The 21,734-nt window shown below is 45.0% G+C and overlaps 1 protein-coding gene and 1 pseudogene across 5 annotated transcripts in view; one reads left to right on the top strand and one right to left on the bottom strand.

Annotated features, from left to right (window-relative positions):
- Positions 1–15,198, bottom strand: part of STK32B (serine/threonine kinase 32B) — a 417,401-nt gene extending 402,203 nt beyond the window's left edge. For 2 of the 5 annotated variants that reach the window (XM_064363904.1, XM_012467008.2), the window contains exon 1: positions 15,130–15,198. In XM_064363904.1, the coding sequence (XP_064219974.1) occupies positions 15,130–15,181 (52 nt within the window). In that variant the 5' untranslated portion in view covers positions 15,182–15,198. Of the gene's footprint in view, positions 1–12,497; positions 12,570–15,129 lie in introns of those variants that run through there. The other 3 variants (XM_064363899.1, XM_012467004.2, XM_012467006.2) reach the window with 2 other exon arrangements.
- A 3,292-nt stretch (positions 15,199–18,490) lies between these two features.
- Positions 18,491–20,467, top strand: LOC105727221 (heat shock cognate 71 kDa protein-like; annotated as a pseudogene).
- Positions 20,468–21,734: the final 1,267 nt, after the last annotated feature.

Consider the following 21,734-nt stretch of genomic DNA (forward strand, 5'->3'; position numbering starts at 1 on the left):
TTTATAAGGGAAAAGCCTTTCACTTGGTTCTCATTCTCTCTTGCCTGCTCCCATGTAAGATGTACCTTTTACCTTCCACCATGATTGTGAGGCCTCCCCTCAGCCACATGGAACTGTGAGTCCATTAAGCCTCTTTCCTTCATAAACTGCACAGTCTCAGGTACGTCTTTGTCAGCACTGTGAAAATAGACTAATATACTGACTTAAGAAAACAGCCACATGAGTAAATGCAGAATTACAACTGTGTTCAATGCTATGAAGGAGCACAGCATAGAAGGGGACCTTCTAGGAGGAATTACCCAGTCTAGGAAGCAGATAAAGCATCTTGAAGAAAGATAAGTGGTAGATGACTGAGTCAAATGTGGCAGGATGGAGACAGTGTTTCATGCAGAGCGAACAAATACAGTAAGGCCCTGGGGCAGGAGTAAACTTTTTAAAAACTGAAAGAATGGCTGTGTGGTTGAAGAGTATAAATAATAACATTGACTACAAGAGGAAGAAATAGCTACATTTATGGGACAGTTGCCATGTGCCAGAGATTTGGCTAAGAACTTTAAGTGCAGTGACTACTTGAACTTATGCAGTGAAGGGGAACACAGCGTGCAGCGAGGTGGGAGAGCTGGGAAGGCTTTAGACCATACAGGGTTTTGAAGGACGTATTGCAGGTTGTAATCTTTGTCCTGAGAGCAACGGATGCCATTGAAAAATGTTAAGCAAGGACACGATGTTACTACTTGTGATTTGAAGCTATTTTCTAGCTGTTGGGTGTGGGATATTCTGAAAGTGAAAAGAGAAGACAGGGAGATCAGTCAGGAAGCCCAGGGGAGTGCACAGGAAACGTGATGTTTGAATTGAGGTGGTGGTGGTCTGGCTGGAAAGACAGGTAGATTTGTGAGCTACTTAGGAGATAAAAACAAATAGCCAGGTGCTTAATTAGATTTGCAGGGATAAGAGCAAAACCTGAGATCCACTGGCTTCTGTAACTGAATGGATAATGATACTGTACACTAAACTAGGAAATTATGCAAGAAAATTAGTTCAGTGAAGTCGTGTTGAATTTGAGGTAATAATTCTTTTGAGATATCTAAGTGGAATTACAGGAAACCAGAGGTTTGAAAATCAGAGGAGAAATATGAATTAAGGTAAAAAATTATTGAGTCTGGCCAGGCATGGTGGCTCACATCTGTAATCCCAGCAGTTTGGGAGGCTGAGGTGGGAAGATCACTTGAGGCCAGGAGTTTGAGACTAGCCTGGCCAACACAGTGAAACCCTGTCACACTAAAATTACAAGAATTAGATAGGTGTGGTGGCGCACACCTGTAATCCCAGCTATTCAGGAGGCTGAGGCAGGAGAATTGTTTCAAACTGAGAGGCAGAGGTTGCAGTGAGCTGAGATCGTGCCACTGCACTCCATCCTGGGCAAGAGAGCAAGACTCCGTCTCAAAAAAAAAAATGACTGAGTCACTGTCATATAGAAATACATGCCAGTTATTAATTTATTGACTCTCAGCTCCACATGAAATTTGTGATACTGGAGCTGGAGCCTGTAGACATTTCTCCTTTTCCAGTTGGCCTCGTGTTAGGCGTTGCCAGTCGAGGCACAGGAGAGACACTGCAAGACCAGAGTGAGAAGAGGACTTTCTTACTTCTTCCAGTGTGCTGTTTTCCACTTGGCATTTAGTGGGTTTGTGTCCAGGGGTCCTAGCAGCCCTCATCTCAGTGGCACTAATGGACCAGCTGCAGGTACTCCGTGGGCTGCCTGTTCTGGCAACAATGCTTTCTCCAGAGAGATCTGAATCACAGACTTCATGGAGAAGGGAGCCACCTTCTAAGTTTCTGAGTTCTTTTTCTTGCTGACTCTTCCTCAGCCCTAGAGAGACTAGGAGTTTTGCTGAAGTTGCTACTTCTACACCTCCTAGAGTCGTCTTTGACTCCACATAGTAGTTAACCTTTTTACTGGTTGACAGTTCTTGGAATTACATTTTCCCTTTTTGAAAACTGGTGTAGTTTCTGGGTCCTGACTGCACCTTGACTGATAGAGTGACTGAACATGCAGAGGTTGACAAGATCACCCAGGGAGACAACACAGAAAGCTAAGCAAGAGGTCCCATTGCTCAGTCTTGAGGCACTCCAGGCTTCACTGCAAGTGAGAGGAAGCCAGCCTTGCAAAGTAGGAGAAATGATAGCCAGAAAAGCAGGGGGAAACCTCGGACAGTGTATTGTTACCAAAACTAAGAAGAAATATTGCTTCAATAAATAATATGCAAAAATCTTAAGGTGGAGAAAATTTTCTTATACACAAATATATTTTTATATATTATATACTTATATTACGATAATAAATATGTATTTATATATAATTGTTATAAACATATACAATATATAATTATGCTATATATCATATTTTTGTGTGTATAAATATGCATATTTATACACAACTCTTAAGTTTCTGAGTTCTTTTCTTGTTCATTTGTGTATAAATATGTATATTTATTTATACACACAAGAAACCACAAGGAAAGTTTAATAGGTATGACTAAATTAAAATGAAGACATTTATGATGTCAACAGATATCATAAAGGGCTTGAAAAGTGAAATCACAAAACAGGGTAAAATATTTGCAACAAATAAATGACACAGAAATGTCATGTAGACTATATAAAGAGCTACAAGTCAATCAAAGAAGACAGACTTCTAATTAAAAAATTAACAAAGCTATGAACAGGAACTTCAAAAAACTAGACACATGACTAGGAACTAAATATATAAAGACACTTCAACCTCATTAGTGATAAAATGCAATTTAAAACAATGAAATACTATTGTATGCTCAATCAACGGGCAAATATGTAAAAGCAACAGTAATATTGTCAAATAAATAAAGGTATGTTGTTCAACAAGTTAGCACTTTAAATGTAGCTAACGCAGATTAAGATATGTTGCAAATGTAAAATATACACTTAATTTCAAAGACACAGTGTGAATAAACTAATGTAAAATATCTCAATAATTCTGATATTTATTACACACTGAAATGATAATATTTAGCTGGCACTCTGGGAGATCAAGGTGGGTGGATCACTTGAGGTCAGGAGTTCGAGACCAGCCTGGCCAACATGGTGAAATCCCATCTCCACTAAAACTACAAAAATTAGCTGGGCATGGTGATGGGCGCCTGTAGTACCAGCTACTTGGGAGGCTGAGGCAGGAGCATCGCTTGAGCCCAGGAGGCAGAGGTTGCAGTGAGCCGAGATCGCACCACTGCACTCCAGCCTGGGTGACAGAGCAACACTCTGTCTTAAAAAAATTAAAAAGATAATATTGGGGGTATATTTGGTTAAATAAAATGTATTATTAAAATTCAGTTCAGCCATTTCTTTCTGCTTTTATAATATCAGTACTGGAAAATTTTAAACTGCATATGTGGTTCACATTTGTTGACTCAATCACATTTCTATAGAACAGTGCTGATGTAGAGCAACGGAGATGCCAGTGCATGAGTTGTCAGAGTGCAAATTAGTATGACCACATTGGTAAACAATTTGCCATCCTCTTACAAGATTTGGACACACACCTACTCTATGACCTAGCAGCTCTCCTCTGGCATATATCCTCGAGAAAATCTGATCTATGTGCACTAGGGTACATACACAAAGTTGTTCACAGCTGTATGTGTATGTCATAATAGTAAAGAATGAAAAGCAGTATAGTACAGTCAATGTCCGAATAAAGAATAAATGAGTTACACTATAGTAACTGAATGGAACAGTAGTGAAAACAAGTAGATGGCAGCTCTTCACAGCAGTGTGGATGAATTCTACAAGCACAATCTCGAGTGAAAACAGCAAACTATACAAAAACACGTAACACATGCTACCATTTTTATAAATTCCAAAAACAATAAAAACTAAACATTGTATTGTTTAGGGGTTCAAAAACATAGGAAAGCTGATGGAGCACATCCAAGGAGCTTCAGGGTAACTGCTCATGCTCTATTTCTTCCATTGGATGGTGAAGTTCATGAGTTAGCTCGTTTGACCCAAAAAGACACAACTTTGAGTTATCTGCTGCCTTCAAAAACGAAAAGATCACGATGACCCTAGTCAGAGCTGCTTAACTAAAATGAGAAAAAGCTAGATGTAAGAAGAAGGTAGATCAAAGAAGACAAACTTCTAATTAAAAAATTAATTAGATTTAGGTGATTTGAGGAATACGTTATCACTGGGAAGGTAAAGACACCAAGTGTGGACTGCTTTTTTATGAAGCTCTGCTATGAAAGTGAGGAGAGCTGGGCAGTAGATCTTAGGTGGCATGGGGGTTAGGGAGAGCTTATTTTTAAAACAGAAGACGCTCATGCACAGTAAATACTGAGGAGAGGAGTTCTGCCTCCAGTGGACTAGAATATTTTTGGTCAATCTTCCTGCTAAGTAAAACTATAACTGTACAAATTAGACTTTTGAAAAATCTGTTTCAAGGAGTTATAAAGACATCAAGGGAAGAAAGAAGTCCAGGACAAATATCCAGGAGAAAGGAAAGTTCAAAGAAGTGGGCACAGCAAGTGGAATCTGCCAATCATGAAAGCAGATTTCAAGAAGATAAGCTGAGGAGCTCCCGGGAGGGGACAAACACTGAACGTGGGGACCTACCAAAGAGGAGGAGGAGGCTTGGTAAACACCCAGGCTTTCATAAGAACACCACAGGGCTACATTCCAGCAGTAAGTGTGAAATATAGACCAGTCCTCACAGGACTTCAAACCATTTGAGTCTCTGTGAGGATTTAAGATGAAGCATGATTCCTATCACCTCTAACAAAGATGACTGCAAAGGTCAGAAGGAAAATCTTTCTGAGGAAATATAGTATCATCCAAAGCCTCAAATGATCTCTATACTATTTCCTATATAATACCCAGCATGTATTTTTTAAAAAGGCAAATTAGAGGACAAGATATGTTTAAAATGAAACAATAGGCAATAGAAATAGACCCAAAGGGTTACCAAATAACGGAGTATCAAACACACCTTCTAAATGAACTTGGCTAATGTTTAAGACATTAAAAAGTAAGTTTTTCCATTCTGTTGGTTGCCGATTCACTCTAATGACTGTTTCTTTTGCTGTGCAGAAGCTGTAGAGGTTGATTAGGTCCCATTTGTCTATTTTGGCTACAAAAGAAGACATACATGAGGCCAACAAACATATGAAAAAATGCTCATCATCACTGGTCATTAGAGAAATGCAAATCAAAACTACATTGAGATACCATCTCACACCAGTTAGAATGGCAATCATTAAAAAATCTGGAGACAACAGATGCTGGAGAGGATGTGGAGAAATAGGAACACTTTTACACTGTTGGTGGGAGTGTAAATTAGTTCAACCATTGTGGAAGACTGTGTGGAGATTCCTCAAGGACCTAGAAATAGAAATTCCATTTGACCCAGCAATCCCATTACTGGGTATATATCCAAAGGATTATAAATCGTGCTACTATAAGGACACATGCACACGAATGTTCATTGCAGCACAGTTTACAATAACAAAGACCTGGAACCAACCCAAATGCCCATCGATGATAGACTGGACAGGGAAAATGTGGCACATATACACCATGGAATATTATGCAGCCATCAAAAACGATGAGTTCTCACTCATAGGCGGGTGTTGAACAATGAGAACACATGGACACAGGGAGGGGAGCACTATACACTGGGGTCTGTTGGGGGGAAATAGGGGAGGGACAGCATGGGGTTGGGAGTTGGGGAGAAATAGCATGGGGAGAAATGCCACATATAGGTGAAGGGGAGGAAGGCAGCAAATCACACTGCCACGTATGCACCTATGCAACAATCTTGCATGTTCTTCACATGTACCCCAAAACCTAAAATGCAATTAAAAAAATAAAATAAAAAAATATTTACTCATTAAAAAAAAGTAAGTTTTGAGAATTTTAGCAGAAATTTGAAAGTCATAAAAGAGAACCCACTGGCAATTCTAGAACTGAAAAAATAATAAATAATATTAAGAAGTTAATGGCTATACTTAATAGCAAACAGACCTGACGTGACTAAAAAAAGAGATAGGCCAGAAGAACATACTCAGACTAAAACAAGGAGAAAAAAAAAAAAAAAAGACCCAGAAATATTGTCAAAGCCAGATAGGGCACAGTGATAAGGTCTAATACCTTTGCAATTTGAGTTTGATAATGTAAAGAGAAGGGGAAAATGTCAGAAGCAGTGTTAAATGACACAAAAAAAATCCCCCAAAACTAATAAAGTCACTAAGATACAGATTCAAGAAGCATTAACAATGAGCAGAGATGGCCAGATCACCATACGTATGCATATCATCATCCAGTTTCTGAAAGGGAATATAAAATCTTAAAAGCAGCTTGGCAAGAAAAGCATAAAAGCTTAAAAGGAGCAAAAATAGTACTGGCAGCTGTCTTTTGCTCAGAAACAATGGAGGCCAAAACACAATAAATCATATCTTTAAAATGCTGAAGAAAATACCTGCTGACATAGAATTTGATAACTGCAAAATAACCACTCATAAGTAAAGTCTAAATAAAGACATTTTCAGACAAGTACAAAGTGAGAATTTGTCACTACAAAGCATGCAATGAAAGAAATGATGAAGAGAAGACTTCATCAAAGGAAACTAATTCCGTTGGAAACTCATAAGTGAAATAAAAAATAAAGTATAGAATACATGAGTAAATATAATCAACGCTCTAAGGCTCTATCTCCAAAACCCAGAAAAAGAACAGTAAATTAAGCCAAAAAGTATACAGAAGAAAATAATTTTTAAAAAATCAGTGAATCAAAAAATAAAAATCAAGGCCAAAAATTATTTTTAAATTTAAAAACTGATAAACCAAGAAAGGCCAATCAAAAAAAAATGAGAAAGAAAGTACAAATCACAGAAATCAAATGAAAAAGGAGATATCACTACAGAACCTACAAACATTGGAAAAGATATTAAGAGGATATTGTGAATAACGCTATGTCAATAAATTTGAAACTTATAAATAACAACAATTCTTCACAAACTCTCCCATAGTTTGGTATACGTCCTAATTCTTTCAATGAGACCAGTATAACATTGATACAAAAACTTAATAAAGCCATTAAAAAATGTCTCTTCTTTCCTATTCTCTGATAGTGTTTGTAGAGGATTATTATTATTTCTAATGTTTGGAAGAATTTACCTGTGAAGACATCTGAGGCTAGACTTTTCTTCACAGGAAAGTTTTATTACAGATTTAGTTCTATTCTGATATTTACATTTCCCCTGTATTATTTCAGCAAGTTGTGCTTTTATAGAGTAATTATTTTGTCCACTTCAAATGTATTGGCATAAGGTTTATATTATCTTATGAAAAAGTTGTAAACAAAATATTAGCAAATCAAATCCAAGAATATATCATATCATGATGAAGTGGGGTTTACCCCAAGAATTAAAAGTTGATTTAACATTTAACAATCAATCAGTATAATTCTTTGTCTGACCAGAAAAAGGAGAAAAGTCACATATCATCTCAATAGATACAGAAAAAGGCATTTGTTTAAATTCAACTGCCATGAACAATAAAAACTCAGCAAATCAGGATAGGAGGAAACATCTTCAGTGTAATAAAGGGTATCTACAATAACAATGCAGCTAATCTAATACTTAATTATAAAATAGTGAATGTTTTCTCCATGAGGGTGGGCTGGTTTAGGTAAGAATACCAGTCAGGATAGGCTGGGTTACACTGTGGTAATGAGCAGCCCCAAATCTCAGGGGCTTAAGACAGCAAAAGAGCAGAAGCTCACATCTATAATCTCAGCACTTTGGGAGGCTGAGGAGGGAGGATTGCTTGCACCCAGGAATTCAAGATCAGCATGGGCAACATAGACCCCAAAACCTCAGCTCTACAGAAAAAAAAAATAGCATCTGGATATGGTGGCTCGCACATGTAATCCCAGCACTTTGGGAGGCCACGGTGGGCAGATCACCTGAGGTCAGGAGTTCAAGACCAGCCTGGCCAACATAGTGAAATCCTCATCTCTACCAAAAATACAAAAATTAGCTGGGAGTGCCTGCACCTGCCTATAATCCCAGCTACTTGGGAGGCTGAGGCATGAGAATTGCTTGAACCCAGGAGGCAGAGGTTGCAGTGAGCCGATATCACACCACTGCACTCCAGCCTGGGAGACAGAGAGAGACTCTGTCTCAAAAAATAAATAAATAAAATAAAATAATAAATAAATTAGCAGGGCATGGTAGTGCATTCCTGTGGTCTACTGTAGGCTAACATGGAAGAATTGCTTGAGCCGGGGAGGACGAGGCTGCAGTGAGTCACAATAACACCACTGCACTCCAGGTGAGCACCAGAGTGAGACCCTGTCTCAAAAACAAACAAAACAAGACAGCAAAAGAGTCTGTCTCACTCATGCCATGTCTCACGGCAGCCTGGCTGGCAGAGTGTGATCTCTGATCCATGTTGTTCTCACTCTGGGAACCAGGCTGAAATAAGTTCCACCATGCGGATCATTGTAGTTGCTCCAACACAGAGTGATATGAAGTGACACTCACTAGCTCTTAAACACTTTCTCCAAGATGTAGCATATATGATCTCTGCTCAAACTGACCAAAACAAATCACATGGTCCCGCATACAAGGAGGTATAATTTTTTGTGTGTGCATGAAAGTAAAGGGGAACAGGATATTGGTGAGCAGTGACAACGTTCTCACATTGAAATGGTGATAATGTTCCACATTGAAAGAATCAGACATTTATATTGATGAGTTCACAGATGGAGCGCTTCTGGGAGATGAAGCAGAGGCCAAAATGTTCAATGCGTAAGGATACTCCGAGGAGGTCAAAAAACCAAGGACTCAGAAGAGGAAGACTCCAGGACTGCTAACAACATTGCCATCCATGTTTTCCTTGATTGGCTCTAGCTAAGGGAATGATCTCAGTCTAATAAAGTCTGTTGTTCTCTTCTTAGGTAACTCAGGTCTGCCTGAACTAGAAATTCTCCTCTGGTATCCTAAACTATGTGTCCTCATTGTTCTCTAAACTAGAATATCCCTTTAGGGTGTTAGAACCCTCAATGTTCTTTGTAGAACAGCTTCTTCATCTCTGTCTACCATTGCTCAAAGTCCAGATTTTAGATAACGGTGTAATTTTAAGAATATTTGTTTCTTCCAATTCTCTGGGAAAAATACCTAAGTTCAGCACCAGACTTTTGATCCTGCCAAAATACTGATCCTTTATCCCTTAAGGCATTTAAACCCTTCCCTCAAGACTCAACATAAATCCTGTCTTTATCCTAACGCCTATTCACTTCAGCTCATATTGTTAGAAAGCCAACGCCCGAGCTATGCGCCCTTTTGCGATCCCATTAAGCAGGAATTTTGTCTTACCCAGAAAAGAGCAGAGAAGTTTTGCCTTCTCTCATTGGGAAAAGAGATGATACGTGCACCATGATTAAGAGCTGCGAAGCTACTGGCAGTGCAGGGTTCACTCTGAAAAACCAGTCCTCTGCCCAAGCAAGTCTCAAGGACAAAACTGAAGGACAAATCCAAGGCATAGTCTCCAATGACTTTACTGGAAATAAATCAGTTTGTTTCTCGATAGCTTCAGAACCCAAAGCAATGTAAAAAATTGGCCCACAATAAGTGATTGCTTTCATCTTCCATTCAAAAAATGGCTGCTCTGTGCCCTCAGTGGCAATTCTAGGCCTTGCAGACACAAAGGTGGAAAACAAATGAGTGCTGGTCTTTAGGAGGTTGTAGTCTAGTGCAAAAGGTGGGCGTGGAATCCAACAATTAAGTAGGATACGCCAAACTGTCCCAACCTGTGCTCCGAGGAACACGATAACAACGGGTGGGGGGGCAGAATGGATGTTTTTGTTTATATCTGCCTGCCCAGCATCCACTTTCTCTTTCTCCATTGATAGTCCAACATCCCTTGGGAAAATTCTTCACATAGAACCTTAGTCCAAATGCCTCAAGTGGAGCTGACTCTACCCTCTGAAGCCAAAGGTGGGCATGTGACCCATCCAGCCAATTAGAGCCTCAAATCTCCCTGCTCACAGTAATTGATTCAAGAATACCTGAGACTCAGTTAGAGCCCATCAGAAGTAACCCTGGGACATTTTCTACAACTACTATGAGAAAGATACTTGCTTTTACATACTCTGAGTTCTGAAGATACCAACATGGAGGCGGTGGGAGCCCCGTGAAGAGAGAGCCCGCCTGAGAATGAAGCACAGAATCCAGGAATGAAGATTCTTGATATTACGGGGAGCCTCGTTCCAGTCATGGCTGATGAGACCGACACCTTCATTCATTCACTCATTCATTTATTCACCAAAAATTTACCAGATGTTCCCGGTGTTGTTGTAGGCCTTAGGGAGACAGAAGTGAACAAACCATGCAAAATTCCTACCTTAAGGAGCTTGTAACTCCTTGGGAAGAAACAATCACATAAGATCTCTGTATGTAGGGCAGTGGTCCCCAACCTTTTTGGCACCAGGCACCGGATTCATAGAAGACAATCTTTCCATGGACAGGAGGACGATGGTTTTGGGATGAAACTGTTCCGCCTCAGATCATCAGGTGTTAGATTCTCTCAGTTCCCTACTGTGAACTGCACATGTGCAAAACCTAGATCCTGTGAGAATCTAATGCTGCTGCTGATCTATCTGGCAGGAGGTAGAACTCAGGCGTTAACGCTCCCTGCTTGCCACTCACCTCCTGCTGACAGCCCAGTTTCCACAGACCACGGACCAATAGCAGTCCGTGACCCAGGGGTTGGGGATCTTGAGTTAAGATACTTGCACTGAGTGGAGAAAGACAGACAATAAGCAAGAAAATAAATAATAAATAAAATAAATAGTATAATAAGATGGTGACAATTGCCATGAAAAAAAATAAAGCAAGAAAAAGGATTTGGACTGACATTTTAAGTAGGGTGGTCAATCAGGGTCTAATGAGTCAATAACACTTTTCTGGAGACCTGAAGGAAGTGAGAGTGGGCCATAGGGCAAATGCCCTTAGGCAAGAGGGGCAGGTGCCAGGACTATGGTGTGAGGGTACAGGGCATGTCAGAGGAGCAGGAAGGAGGCAGGTGAGCCGAGAGTGAAAGAGGAAGGTGCCATCTCAGAGGGGGGCACCTGATGGGCAGCTATAAGGACTTCAGCTTTTATTCTCTCAACAATGCAAGTTGTGCCTAGGGCTGGAGGGAGGGTTTGAGGGTGGGCTGAGCAGAGCAGAGGACTGATCTGGCCAGCTGCATATTTTAACAGGATCACTCTGGCTGCTGCATTGAGGGACACTTATGGGAATAAGGACAGCCCAGTTAAGGACCTAGGGAGGCGATTGTAATAATCCAAGCAAGAGCTGTGACCATGGCTTGGACAAGAATGGTAGTGATGGAGAAGGCAAGAAATGGCCAGAGCCAAAACATTCCCTTAAAAGCACTTTGTCAGCCCGGGCACAGAGTCAGACCTTGACTCTACAAAAAAAAAAAAAAAAATTTACAAATTAGCCAGGCATGGTGGTACAAGCCTATGGTCCCAGCTACTTGGGAGGCTGAGATGGAAGGATCCCTTGAGCCTGGGAAGTCGAGGCTGCAGTGAGCTAAGATCCTGCTACTGCCCTCCAGCCTGGGCGACAGAGTGAGACCTTTTGTTTTTCAAAAAAAAAAAAAAAAAAAAAAAGCACTTAATGTTGCTTTGCAACTGGAGGAGGTTCAGCTAACATACCAAATCTTAGATGCCATCCACAGTAAAGCTACCATGATTTTATGTACCACTTAGAAAAAAGAAACGCTGCCAATTAATCTGTGGCATGATCCTTTCTCTGCTTATGACGTATCATGGGAGCATGAACAGCTATGACTACTTGCACACAATGAGTTAAACTTTTGCCATAAGAATGTGAATGACCCTGTCACAATTACACAATGGCAAGTTTTTAGCTGTGGTTTAGCATCAAAGTACTTAAAAATCAGACTTGTTCTGGTCTGGCAGGTGTTTGCATTTTCAGCCTTCAACCACGCAATGACTGTGGTTTGGGAGAGCTTGTTTGTTCACTGGACCACGTCACTCCCTGCTTAAAACCCTTCAGTGACTCCAAAATAAAGTCAAAAACACCTGACCATGGCCACTGGCCCTTTGAGGCTGGCCAGGTATTCCGGGTTCATCTTTTGTGCCTTCCAGCTTCATACTCCACAATGCAGGAGTACTAAACTCCCTCAATCCCCCTCTACATAAGCCAGGCTTACTCTTCACTATCTGCCTTTGCACATACTCTTCCCTTTCTCTGAAACATATTTCCCCGCCCCCCAACACCCACTTCTTCCCCAGGGTAACTCCTGCCATTTCTACAAGATTCCAGTTTAAAAGAGGAGATCTTTTCAGATCCCTCCTCCTCGCTCTAAGTTAGGCACCCTCCTCCAGGGTATCAGAGTCGCCTGAGCTCACCCACGTCAGGGCACTTACACACCCTGTGTTGTCCTGGTGGTTTACTTGCTCTGGGAGGGAGCTCCTTAATTGTTAGCACTTTGCCTTCATCCTCCTCATATTCCTGGTGCCCAGCACAGGGACTGACATGATCAGTAAATGCCTATGAAATAAATGAGTCGGTTGGTGGCAAGTAACACTGCTTTACCTGTACAAGGAAATGTGTGAGAAATATACTGGCAAAAATCAAACAAGTTAATGTTTCACTGGACTGGAAGCTAGCAAAATGAGAAGAGCCCTAACCTGGTATTTCTTTTATTTATTTATTTATTTATTTATTTGAGACGAGTTTCACTCTTGGTGCCCAGGCTGCAGTGCAAAGGTGCAATCTCGTCTCACTGCAACAACCATCTTTTGGGTTTAAGTGATTCTCCTGCCCCAGCCTCCCTAGTAACTGCAATTACAGGTGCCCGCCACCATGCCCGGCTAATTTTTATATTTTTAGTAGAGACAGTGTTTCACCATGTTGGTGAGGTTGGCCTCGAACTCCTGACCTTAAGGGATCCACCTGCCTCAAAAGTGCTGGGATTACAGGCATGAGCCACCACGCCCCACCTCCTAACCTTGTATTTAACAGGCAGTTAACCTTAGGCCCAATCTGCTTGTAGAATGAGGACCAGGAACAAGAAAATCAAAAGATTGGCTACACCAGAGATAACTAGTTTGCCAATGAATATTTTCAAGCTGGAGATAAGGGACAGAGACAGTTTTCAATATGAGGGTGGCAAATTTCCTCTGTTAATAAAAGAGAAAGATGCCAGGAAAATTACCAAAAGCATGACCTTTGACCCAGGCTAGAACCACAAACCCCTGCTGTCAAGGGTGATGCTGCATGGTGTTCAAACTCTTCCTGGGACACACAAGAGCCTCCATTACCTCCGTGCCTACCTCTCCTCTGTCCACGGCTGGCTCCTTACCCGCACATGCTCCAGACTAAAGACCACGAAAAGCTGGGCCTCTCTGTGCCCCTATGACCCTGCACTGGTTTCTCAATGCCCTTATCACCATGGATGGTCATTCAGGGCTATTAGACTAGGAACTCCTTTAAGCAAGGATCACATGGGCCTTACACAGCAGGTGCTCACTTAACCTTGAATGCGTTCATCTCTTTTTGGGAAGGGCTGTCCAGGTGGGCATCTGAGTAGCACTCACAGCTTTGGGAGTTCTAGAAGCCATCCGTGATCTATGCACACGAGTCAATGCCCTGGGCAATGGTGACAGGCACAGCTTTCAAAGCAGACTGTCCAGCCTCAAGGCCAGCTCTACTTACCAGCTATGACCAGGACAGCCCCTTTATTTTTATTTTGTTTATTTACTGTTTTTGAGACTCAGTCTCGCTCTGCCGCCCAGGCTGGAGTGCAGTGGCACGATCTCGGCTCACCACAACCTCCGCCTCCTGGGTTCAAGCGATCCTCCTGTCTTAGCCTCCTGAGTAGCTGGGATTACAGGCACCTGCCACCACGCCTGGCTAATTTTGTGCATATTTAGTAGAGATGGGGTTTCACCATGTTGAAAAAGAGGACAGCCCCCTTTCTAAGGCAGCCACCTCAAGAGGCATGAAAAGGATTGACTGAACACTATGTGCTAGCATGCCTGGAACATAGTAAGTGCTCACTAAGTTTCAGCTCTTATCTGGGGCACAGTGGAGACTGGCGAGTCAGCACAACAGGAAACTAGCTTTGAGAGGCAGAGGGCTCTTCACAGATAATAAACGCACAGCTCGGTACTGCTTGCATTTATAAGGCACTTTTCACGTGCATTACTAATAGTTAAGCTTCAAACAGCCCTATACAGTAGCAAGTGGTATCATAACTCTCATTCCATAGGTAAGGAGACTAATGTTTCAGAGAGGTGAAGTAAGTTTTCCAGAGACACGCCACACTGGGAAGAGGGTTCTGCTAGTCCAAATACTGAGCTGTATTGACCTGAACCGCAAGGACCCAGCTAGGAAGTTTAGATGCGGTTGGACAGCCTACACCACTTCTGCACCGGGGAGGCTGCGGAGAGAAAGCAGGACGTCCTCGTCTGAGCCATAGAGTTTAGCAAAGAAAAGTTTCCCTGGGCTGTCCTGGGTGATTGAGGACAGCTGCATCCAACAGGCCCTTACGAGACCAAATGCTTTGTGGGCACACACACGCGCACGCGCGGATACACACACACACACACACACACACACACACACACACACGGTGCAATCCGCCCACCCAGGCCGCCTCCGTCAGCCTCAGGCTCTCAAAGAAACCTCAGCTTCCTGGGGAGCCCAAGCCTAGAAACCTCCCGACCGGCCTCCGACGTCAACTCCTCCCTTCCACAACCCCAAGTGCAGGTTTCAGGTTCGCCTCTCTGAAGCCGCCTCCCCAGCCCCGCGCTGGGCACCGTCCCGACCCCTACAGGGCACTGGGTGCCGAGGAGTTGCCTGAGCAGAAGCGCCGCGCCTGGCACGGGGTCGGGCACACTCTGCCGGAGCTGGGCGAAGTGGCCGCGCCTGGGTCCCCGCGCCCGGCAGCACGCGGCGCCCCGGAGGGCTCGGCCGAGGGTGACGGAGGGAGGGGAGGCCCAGCCCCGGCCCGAGCGGGGCGGCGCGTGTCGGGAAGTGGCGCCCCACGCCCTCTTACCTTCCTCATTCTCGTCAAACACGGGGGGCTTGTGGGAGTGGTTCCCGCCCATATTCCGCCGCTGCTGCCGCTGCTACATGCCCGGCCACGGGGACGCGGGATGCCGGATGCGGGGAGCGCGCCCAGCCCAGGTTGTAGCCGCGCGCGGAGCCCGAGGGGGCCGAGCGCCGCGCAGGGGCGGGACGGCGGCTCCCTCCTCCCGGGCGCCCCTCAGACTGCGCTCGCAGGGACCCCGCGCTCGCCCAGCCCTCTGCCCTGCCCCGCTCCAGGCTGCGCTCGCAGGTCCTCACGCCGGCGCCCGCCAGCGAACCCGGGAGCTCCTCGCGCCGGGTCCAACGTGCAGCGCTCCTCGCCGGCTACAGCAGGCGGGCGGGAGACGCGAGGCGGCGCGGGAGGCGGGGCGGGAGCGGGGGAGGAGGGGAGGCGCGGAGGCCGCGCGCGAGGTACGGCGGCGGGGTGGGGGGTGCTGAGACCCGGATCGGCCCGAGGAGTCTGAATTCCTGCTTGGCCGCCTCCCTCGGCCGGAGCTGGGTCCCTCCAGGCAGTAACGGTTGGTCAGCACCCACCCTGGCCAGGCCCCGGCTACGCGCTTTGTTAGCACCATCCTACATCCGCTTTCAACAACCCAGCTGTAAGAAAGCGTCGTTCCTATTGTAGAGCGCGGTAGACGGAGGTCCAGAGGGAAAGGGACTCTTAGGTCTGTGGTTAGTCGGCCCTGGCTGCGAAGGGGGTCCCAGGGTTCTCCGCTGGGCTGTATTTGCGCGTTCGTGTTGGGACAGGCAGTGGAGTGTCTTCTGGCTCTCCAGCCAACGCGGCTCCTCTTAAGGTTCCTCCCAGTGTTTCATGAATGAAAGTATCTAGACTCTCTGGAACTAATCTGACCCCTTCATTGTACATGGGGAAACTGAGGCCCAAGAGAGCCGTCGTTTGCCCCAAATCATTCTCCCCGGGAATGGCTGGGCATGAGTCTCGGGATTCCCCCAAAATTGGGCAGCATCGGCGTCCAGTGTAGGGGCGAGGCTCGCATCTGGGTCTCTGGGCTCCCGCGGCGGGAGATACGTGCCACGGTTGCGGGTGTCTATGTACAGGGTGCGGCAGATGCGCCCCGAGGCTTGTGGGGCGAGCGCGGGTTCCCAGTACGCTCCCTGAGGGACAGGCAAGTCCCCCTGCCTTGCAACCCTGCGGGCCCAGCTCTCCAGACTGCGGGGAATCTTTGGCTACATCCTGCCATCTGCTGGGCGCCTGGAACCACTGTCCGTGCGCTGATAGAAAGCACGTGCAAGGGATCTTTGTGAGTCTCTCTATCCTGTCTCGCCCTCCAGTCCCGGTCCCCTTCCTGGTCTCTCTCTCCAGTTCTCTCCCCGTCTTTCTTTTTCTTGGAGGAAGGGTGAGGGAAGCCGGGGAGCCTAATACAGGGAAAAAACAAACAAACAAACAAACAAAAAAACCTCCCTAAGGCAATGGGAAAGAACTGAGAAGGTCTGAGGCAGGCCCAGCCAGCATGACCCAAAGCTGGTTCTACCATTTACGGGCAGCGTGTCCCACCTTGGAGTTCTCATCTGCAAAATGGGCTGGTTGATATTAACTCCCTGGGCTGGCTGTGAGAATTCTATCAGGTAATATTTATGAGCAGGCAACAGTGCCTGGCATATAATAAATGATCACTAAAGCACGGACTGAGTGGCCAGGGCAGGCAATGTCCTGAGCACATACATGGCCCCTAGCTCAAGAAGCGAGGGAGGAATGTGGACAGGCATGGGCTCTGGGCTCATTCTACCCAGGTTTCATTCTGTTTTGCCCCTCATTAGCCCATTAACTTGAGTAAATTACTTAACCTCTTCTGGACTCAGTTTCTTCACCTGTAAAATGGTGCTAATAAGAGTACTTTACCTTTTTAAGTTGTTATGAAGAATATATAAATTGATATGGTGCCAGGCCGGGTGTGGTGGCTCACACCTGTAATCCCAGCACTTTGAGGGGCCAAGGCAGGTGGATCACTTGAAGTCAAGAGTTTGAGACCGACCTGGCCAACATGGAGAAATGCTGTCTCTACTAAAAATACAAAACAGCCAGGTGTGGTGGCACATACTTGTAATCCCAGCTACTCAGGAGGCTGAGGTGGGAGAATCACTTGAACTCAGGAGGCGGAGGTTGCAGTGAACTGAGATCAGGTCATGCACTCCAACTTGAGCGACAGAGCAAGACTCCATCTCGGAAAAAAAAAAAAGAAAGCATCGGGAAGAGAGAGTGCTGGAGCTGAGACTGGAAGGGCAAAGAGGAATCAACTGGGTAGGAAGAAGGAAGTGGGCTGCCAGTGCAAAGTTCTCCAGGCCTAGAGAGTGGGAGACTTTGCAGAAGCCAGGGAAAAGGTCCACATGGCTGGAATCAGTCTTGAAGTGCAGTGTTCGGTGACAGCATGCACGTGTATTGAGAGCTCTCTGCCTGTCCAGTTCTGTGCTAACCCTTTGCAGGGTACTAGGACCTCCTGCAACCCCTTCACTCTTCTGCTCCCCATCCATAGAGAATATGCCAGGCCCTGGTACTTCAAGTGCTCTGCACGGACTTTTCCATCCTCACAGCAACCCTGACAGATAGGTGTGTCACCATCCCTGCTCTGGAGGAGACTGGGGCACCAAGCAGCTAAGCCAAGTCAAATGGTTGAGAAGTGCGAAAACCTAAGATTTAAATGCAGGTGCTTGCCAGGTGTGGTGTTTCACGCCTGTAATTCCAGCACTTTGGGAGGCCTAGGCAGGCAGATCACTTGTGGTCAGGAGTTCGAGACTGGCCAACATAGTGAAACCCTGTCTCAACTAAAAAATACAAAAATGAGGCCGGAGGTGGTGGGGGAGGCTGAGGCGGGTGGATCACCTGAAGTCAGGAGGAGTTCAAGACCAGCCTGGCCAACATGATGAAGCTTCGTCTCTACTAAAAATACAAAAATTAGCCAGGTGTGGTCGTGGGTGCCTGTAATCTCAGCTACTCGGAAGCCTGAGGCAAGAGAATTTCTGGAACCTGGGAGGTGGAAGTCGCAGTGAGCCGAGACCATGCCATTGCACTCCAGCCTGGGCGACAGCAACAAGACTCCATCTCAAAAAAAACAAACAACAACAATAAAATTAGCTAGGCATGGTGGGGTGTGCCTGTAATCCCAGCTACTCAGGAGGCTGAGGCAGGAGAATCACTCGAACTTGGAGGGCAGAGGTTGCAGTGAGCCTAGATCGTGTCAGTGCACTCCAGCCTGGGCAACAGAGTGAAACTCTGTCTCAAAAAAATAAAATAGGGTCTCGTTGAACTCTCCTGCAGCTCTCAGGATTCCTGTGGCTTTCTTCATTGTCGAGGCCAGGCCTACGCACCAGCAACCATGTCAAAGGGACCTGCCATTGGTATTGATCTTGGCATCACCTACTCTTGTGTGGGTGTTTTCCAGCACGGAAATGTAGAAATAATTGCCAATGATCAAGGAAACCGAACCACACCAAGCTGTATTACCTTTACGGACACCAAACGATTGATTGGTGGTGCCACAAAGAATCAAGTTGCAATGAACCCCACCAACATGGTTTTTGATGCCAAACATCTGATTGGGCACAGATTTGATGATGCCGTCGTCCAGTCTGATATGAAGCATTGGCCCTTCATGGTGGTGAATGATGCTGGCAGGCCCAAGGTCCAAGTAGAATACAAGGGAGAGACTTCTATCCAGAGGAAGTATCCTCTGTGGTTCTGACAGAGATGAAGGAAATTGCAGAAGCCTACCTTGGGAAGACTGTTACCAATCTGTGGTCACAGTGCCAGCTTACTTTAATGACTCTCAGCATCAGGCTACCAAAGATGCTGGAACTATTGCTGGTCTCAATGTACTTAGAATTATTAATGAGCCAACTGCTACTGCTGTTGCTTACGGCTTAGACAAAAAGGTTGGAGCAGAAAGAGACGTGCTGATCTTTGACCTGGGAGGTGGCACTTTTGATGTGTCAATCTTCACTATTGAGGATGGACTCTTTGAGGTCAAGTCTACAGCCAGAGATACCCACTTGGGTGGAGAGGATTTTGATAACTGAATGGTCAACCATTTTATTGCTGAGTTCAAGCGCAAGCAGAAGAAAGTCATCAGTGAGAACAAGAGAGCTGCAAGACGCCTCCGTACTGCTTGTGAGCATGCTAAGCATACTCTCTCTTCCAGCACCCAGGCCAGTACTGAGATTGATTCTCTCTATGAAGGAATTGACTTCTCTACCTCCATTACCTGTGCCCATTTTGAAGAATTGAATGCTGATCTGTTCCATGGCCCCCTGGCCCCCTTAGAGAAGGCCCTTTGAGATGCCAAACTAGACAAGTCGCAGATTCATGATATTGTCCTGGTTGGTGGTTCTACTCACATCCCCAAGATTCAGAAGCTTCTCCCAAGACTTCTTCAGTGGAAATGAACTGAATAAGAGCATCAACCCTGATGAAGCTGTTGCTTGTGGTGCAGCTGTCCAGGCTGCCATCCTGTCTGGAGACAAGTCTGAAAATGTTCAAGATTGGCTGCTCTTGGATGTCACTCCTCTTTCCCTTGGTATTGAAACTGCTGGTGGAGTCATGACCTTCTTCATCAAGCATAATACTGCCATTCCTACCAAGCAGACACAGACCTTCACTACCTATTCTGACAACCAGCCTGGTGTGCTTATTCAGGTTTATGAAGGTGAGCGTGCCATGATCAAGGATAGCAACGTGCTTGGCAAGTTTGAACTCACAGGCATACCGCCTGCACCCCGAGGTGTTCCTCAGACTGAAGTCACTTTTGACACTGATGCCAATGGCATTCTCAATATGTCTGCTGTGGACAAGAGTACAGGAAAAGAGAACAAGATACTATCACTAATGACAAGGGCCGTTTGAGCAAGGAAGACATTGAATGTATGGTCCAGGAAGCTGAGAAGTACAAAGCTGAAGAGGAGAAGCAGAGGGACAAGGTGTCATCTAAGAATTCGCTTGAGTCCTATGCATTCAACATGAAAGCAACTGTCGAAGATGAGAAACTTCAAGTCAAGTTTAACGATGAGGACACACAGAAGATTCTGGACAGGTGTAATGAAATTATCAACTGGCTCGATAAGAATCAGACTGCTGAGAAGGAAGAATTTGAACATCAACAGAAAGAGGAGGAGAGCGTCTTCAACCCCATCATCACCAAGCTGTGTACCAGAGTGCAGGAGGCATGCCAGGAGGGACGCCTGAGGGGATCCCTGGTGGTGGAGCTCCTCCCTCTGGTGGTGGAGCTCCTCCCTCTGGTGATGGAACTCCTCCCTCTGGTGGCGCTTCCTCAGGGCCCACCATCAAAGAGGTTGATTAAGCCAACCCAAGTATAGATGTCGTAGCATTGTTCCACACATGTAAAACATTGAAGGACCTAAATTTGTAGCAAATTCTGTGGCAGTTTTAAAAAGTTCAGCTGCTATAGTAAGTTACTGAGCATTCTCAATACTTGAATATGGAACATATGCAGAGGGGAAGGACATAACATTGCACTTTATAAATACTGTATTGCAAGTGGACAATGCAGTGTCTTACATAAAACTATTTAAAATTGGCACCATAAATAAATAAATAAATAAATGCAGAAATTAAGCATATAATGTATTAACCCAAAACAGAATAGTGGCTAGTTCTGGAGTTGTGAAATTCAGCTATCTTTCTTTTCTTTTTAAGTGTTTTTTAATTATTTATTATTTAAGTCATTAAAAAGAATGATAAATATTTTTATTTTGAAAAAATCTGGCAAACACTAAAATACATATGCCTGATTGTGTAAGACAGTTACTGTAGACATGAGGGTGTTGGTGCGATCGCCCGCATTTTACAGGTGGACAAGGGAGTCTCAGTGGTCAGATGGCTTGTCTTTAATGCCACAATTATTGTATTAGTTTCTTAGGGCAGAGTGACAAATTATCACAAACTTGGTGGTTTAAAACAACAGAACGTTATTCCCTCACTGTTCTGGATGCCAGAAGTTGAAATTGAGTTCCAGAGGCTCCACGCTTCTTCTAGCTTCTGGTGGCCGCAGACATTCCTTGGGTGGAGGCTGGAGAACTCTGATCTCTGCCACCATCTTCACGTGGCCTCTTCCTATCTCCCTGCATCATTCCTTCTTCTGTCTCTTGTAGAGACACTTACTGGATTGAAGGCCCACCCTGATAATCCAGCATGAGCTCTTCTCAAGATCCTTAACCATTTGCAAAGATCATTTTTCTAAATAAGATCACACATACAGGTCCAGGGGTTAGGACGTGGACACGTCTTATTGGAGGGCCGCCGTTCAACCCCCACATCTACCCAGTGACAAAGCCACTGTCTCCAGGTCAGGTGTTGACCCATCACTCGGCACTGCTCCCTGATTTCTACCCAGCTTTCCCTTCATCCAGGAGCCCTGCAGGGCAGCCAGGGCCATGTGCCCCCAGGACCTTGCTCAGCACTGGAACAGAGCTGATGCTTCACCAATATATGTTTACGGAATAAGTGAATGAGAATGGTTCCAGACGTGTTGAAATGGAGATTTTGTGTGAAACGGTGCAAGATCCCCTTCTCTGTTCACCACCAATAGGACCTCTGAACTTTTATTT

The sequence above is a fragment of the Aotus nancymaae genome, unplaced genomic scaffold (assembly GCF_030222135.1).
Source record: "Aotus nancymaae isolate 86718 unplaced genomic scaffold, 86718_ANA_hifiasm-v0.15.2.pri h1tg000006l, whole genome shotgun sequence".
Classification (NCBI taxonomy): Eukaryota; Metazoa; Chordata; class Mammalia; order Primates; family Aotidae; genus Aotus; species Aotus nancymaae.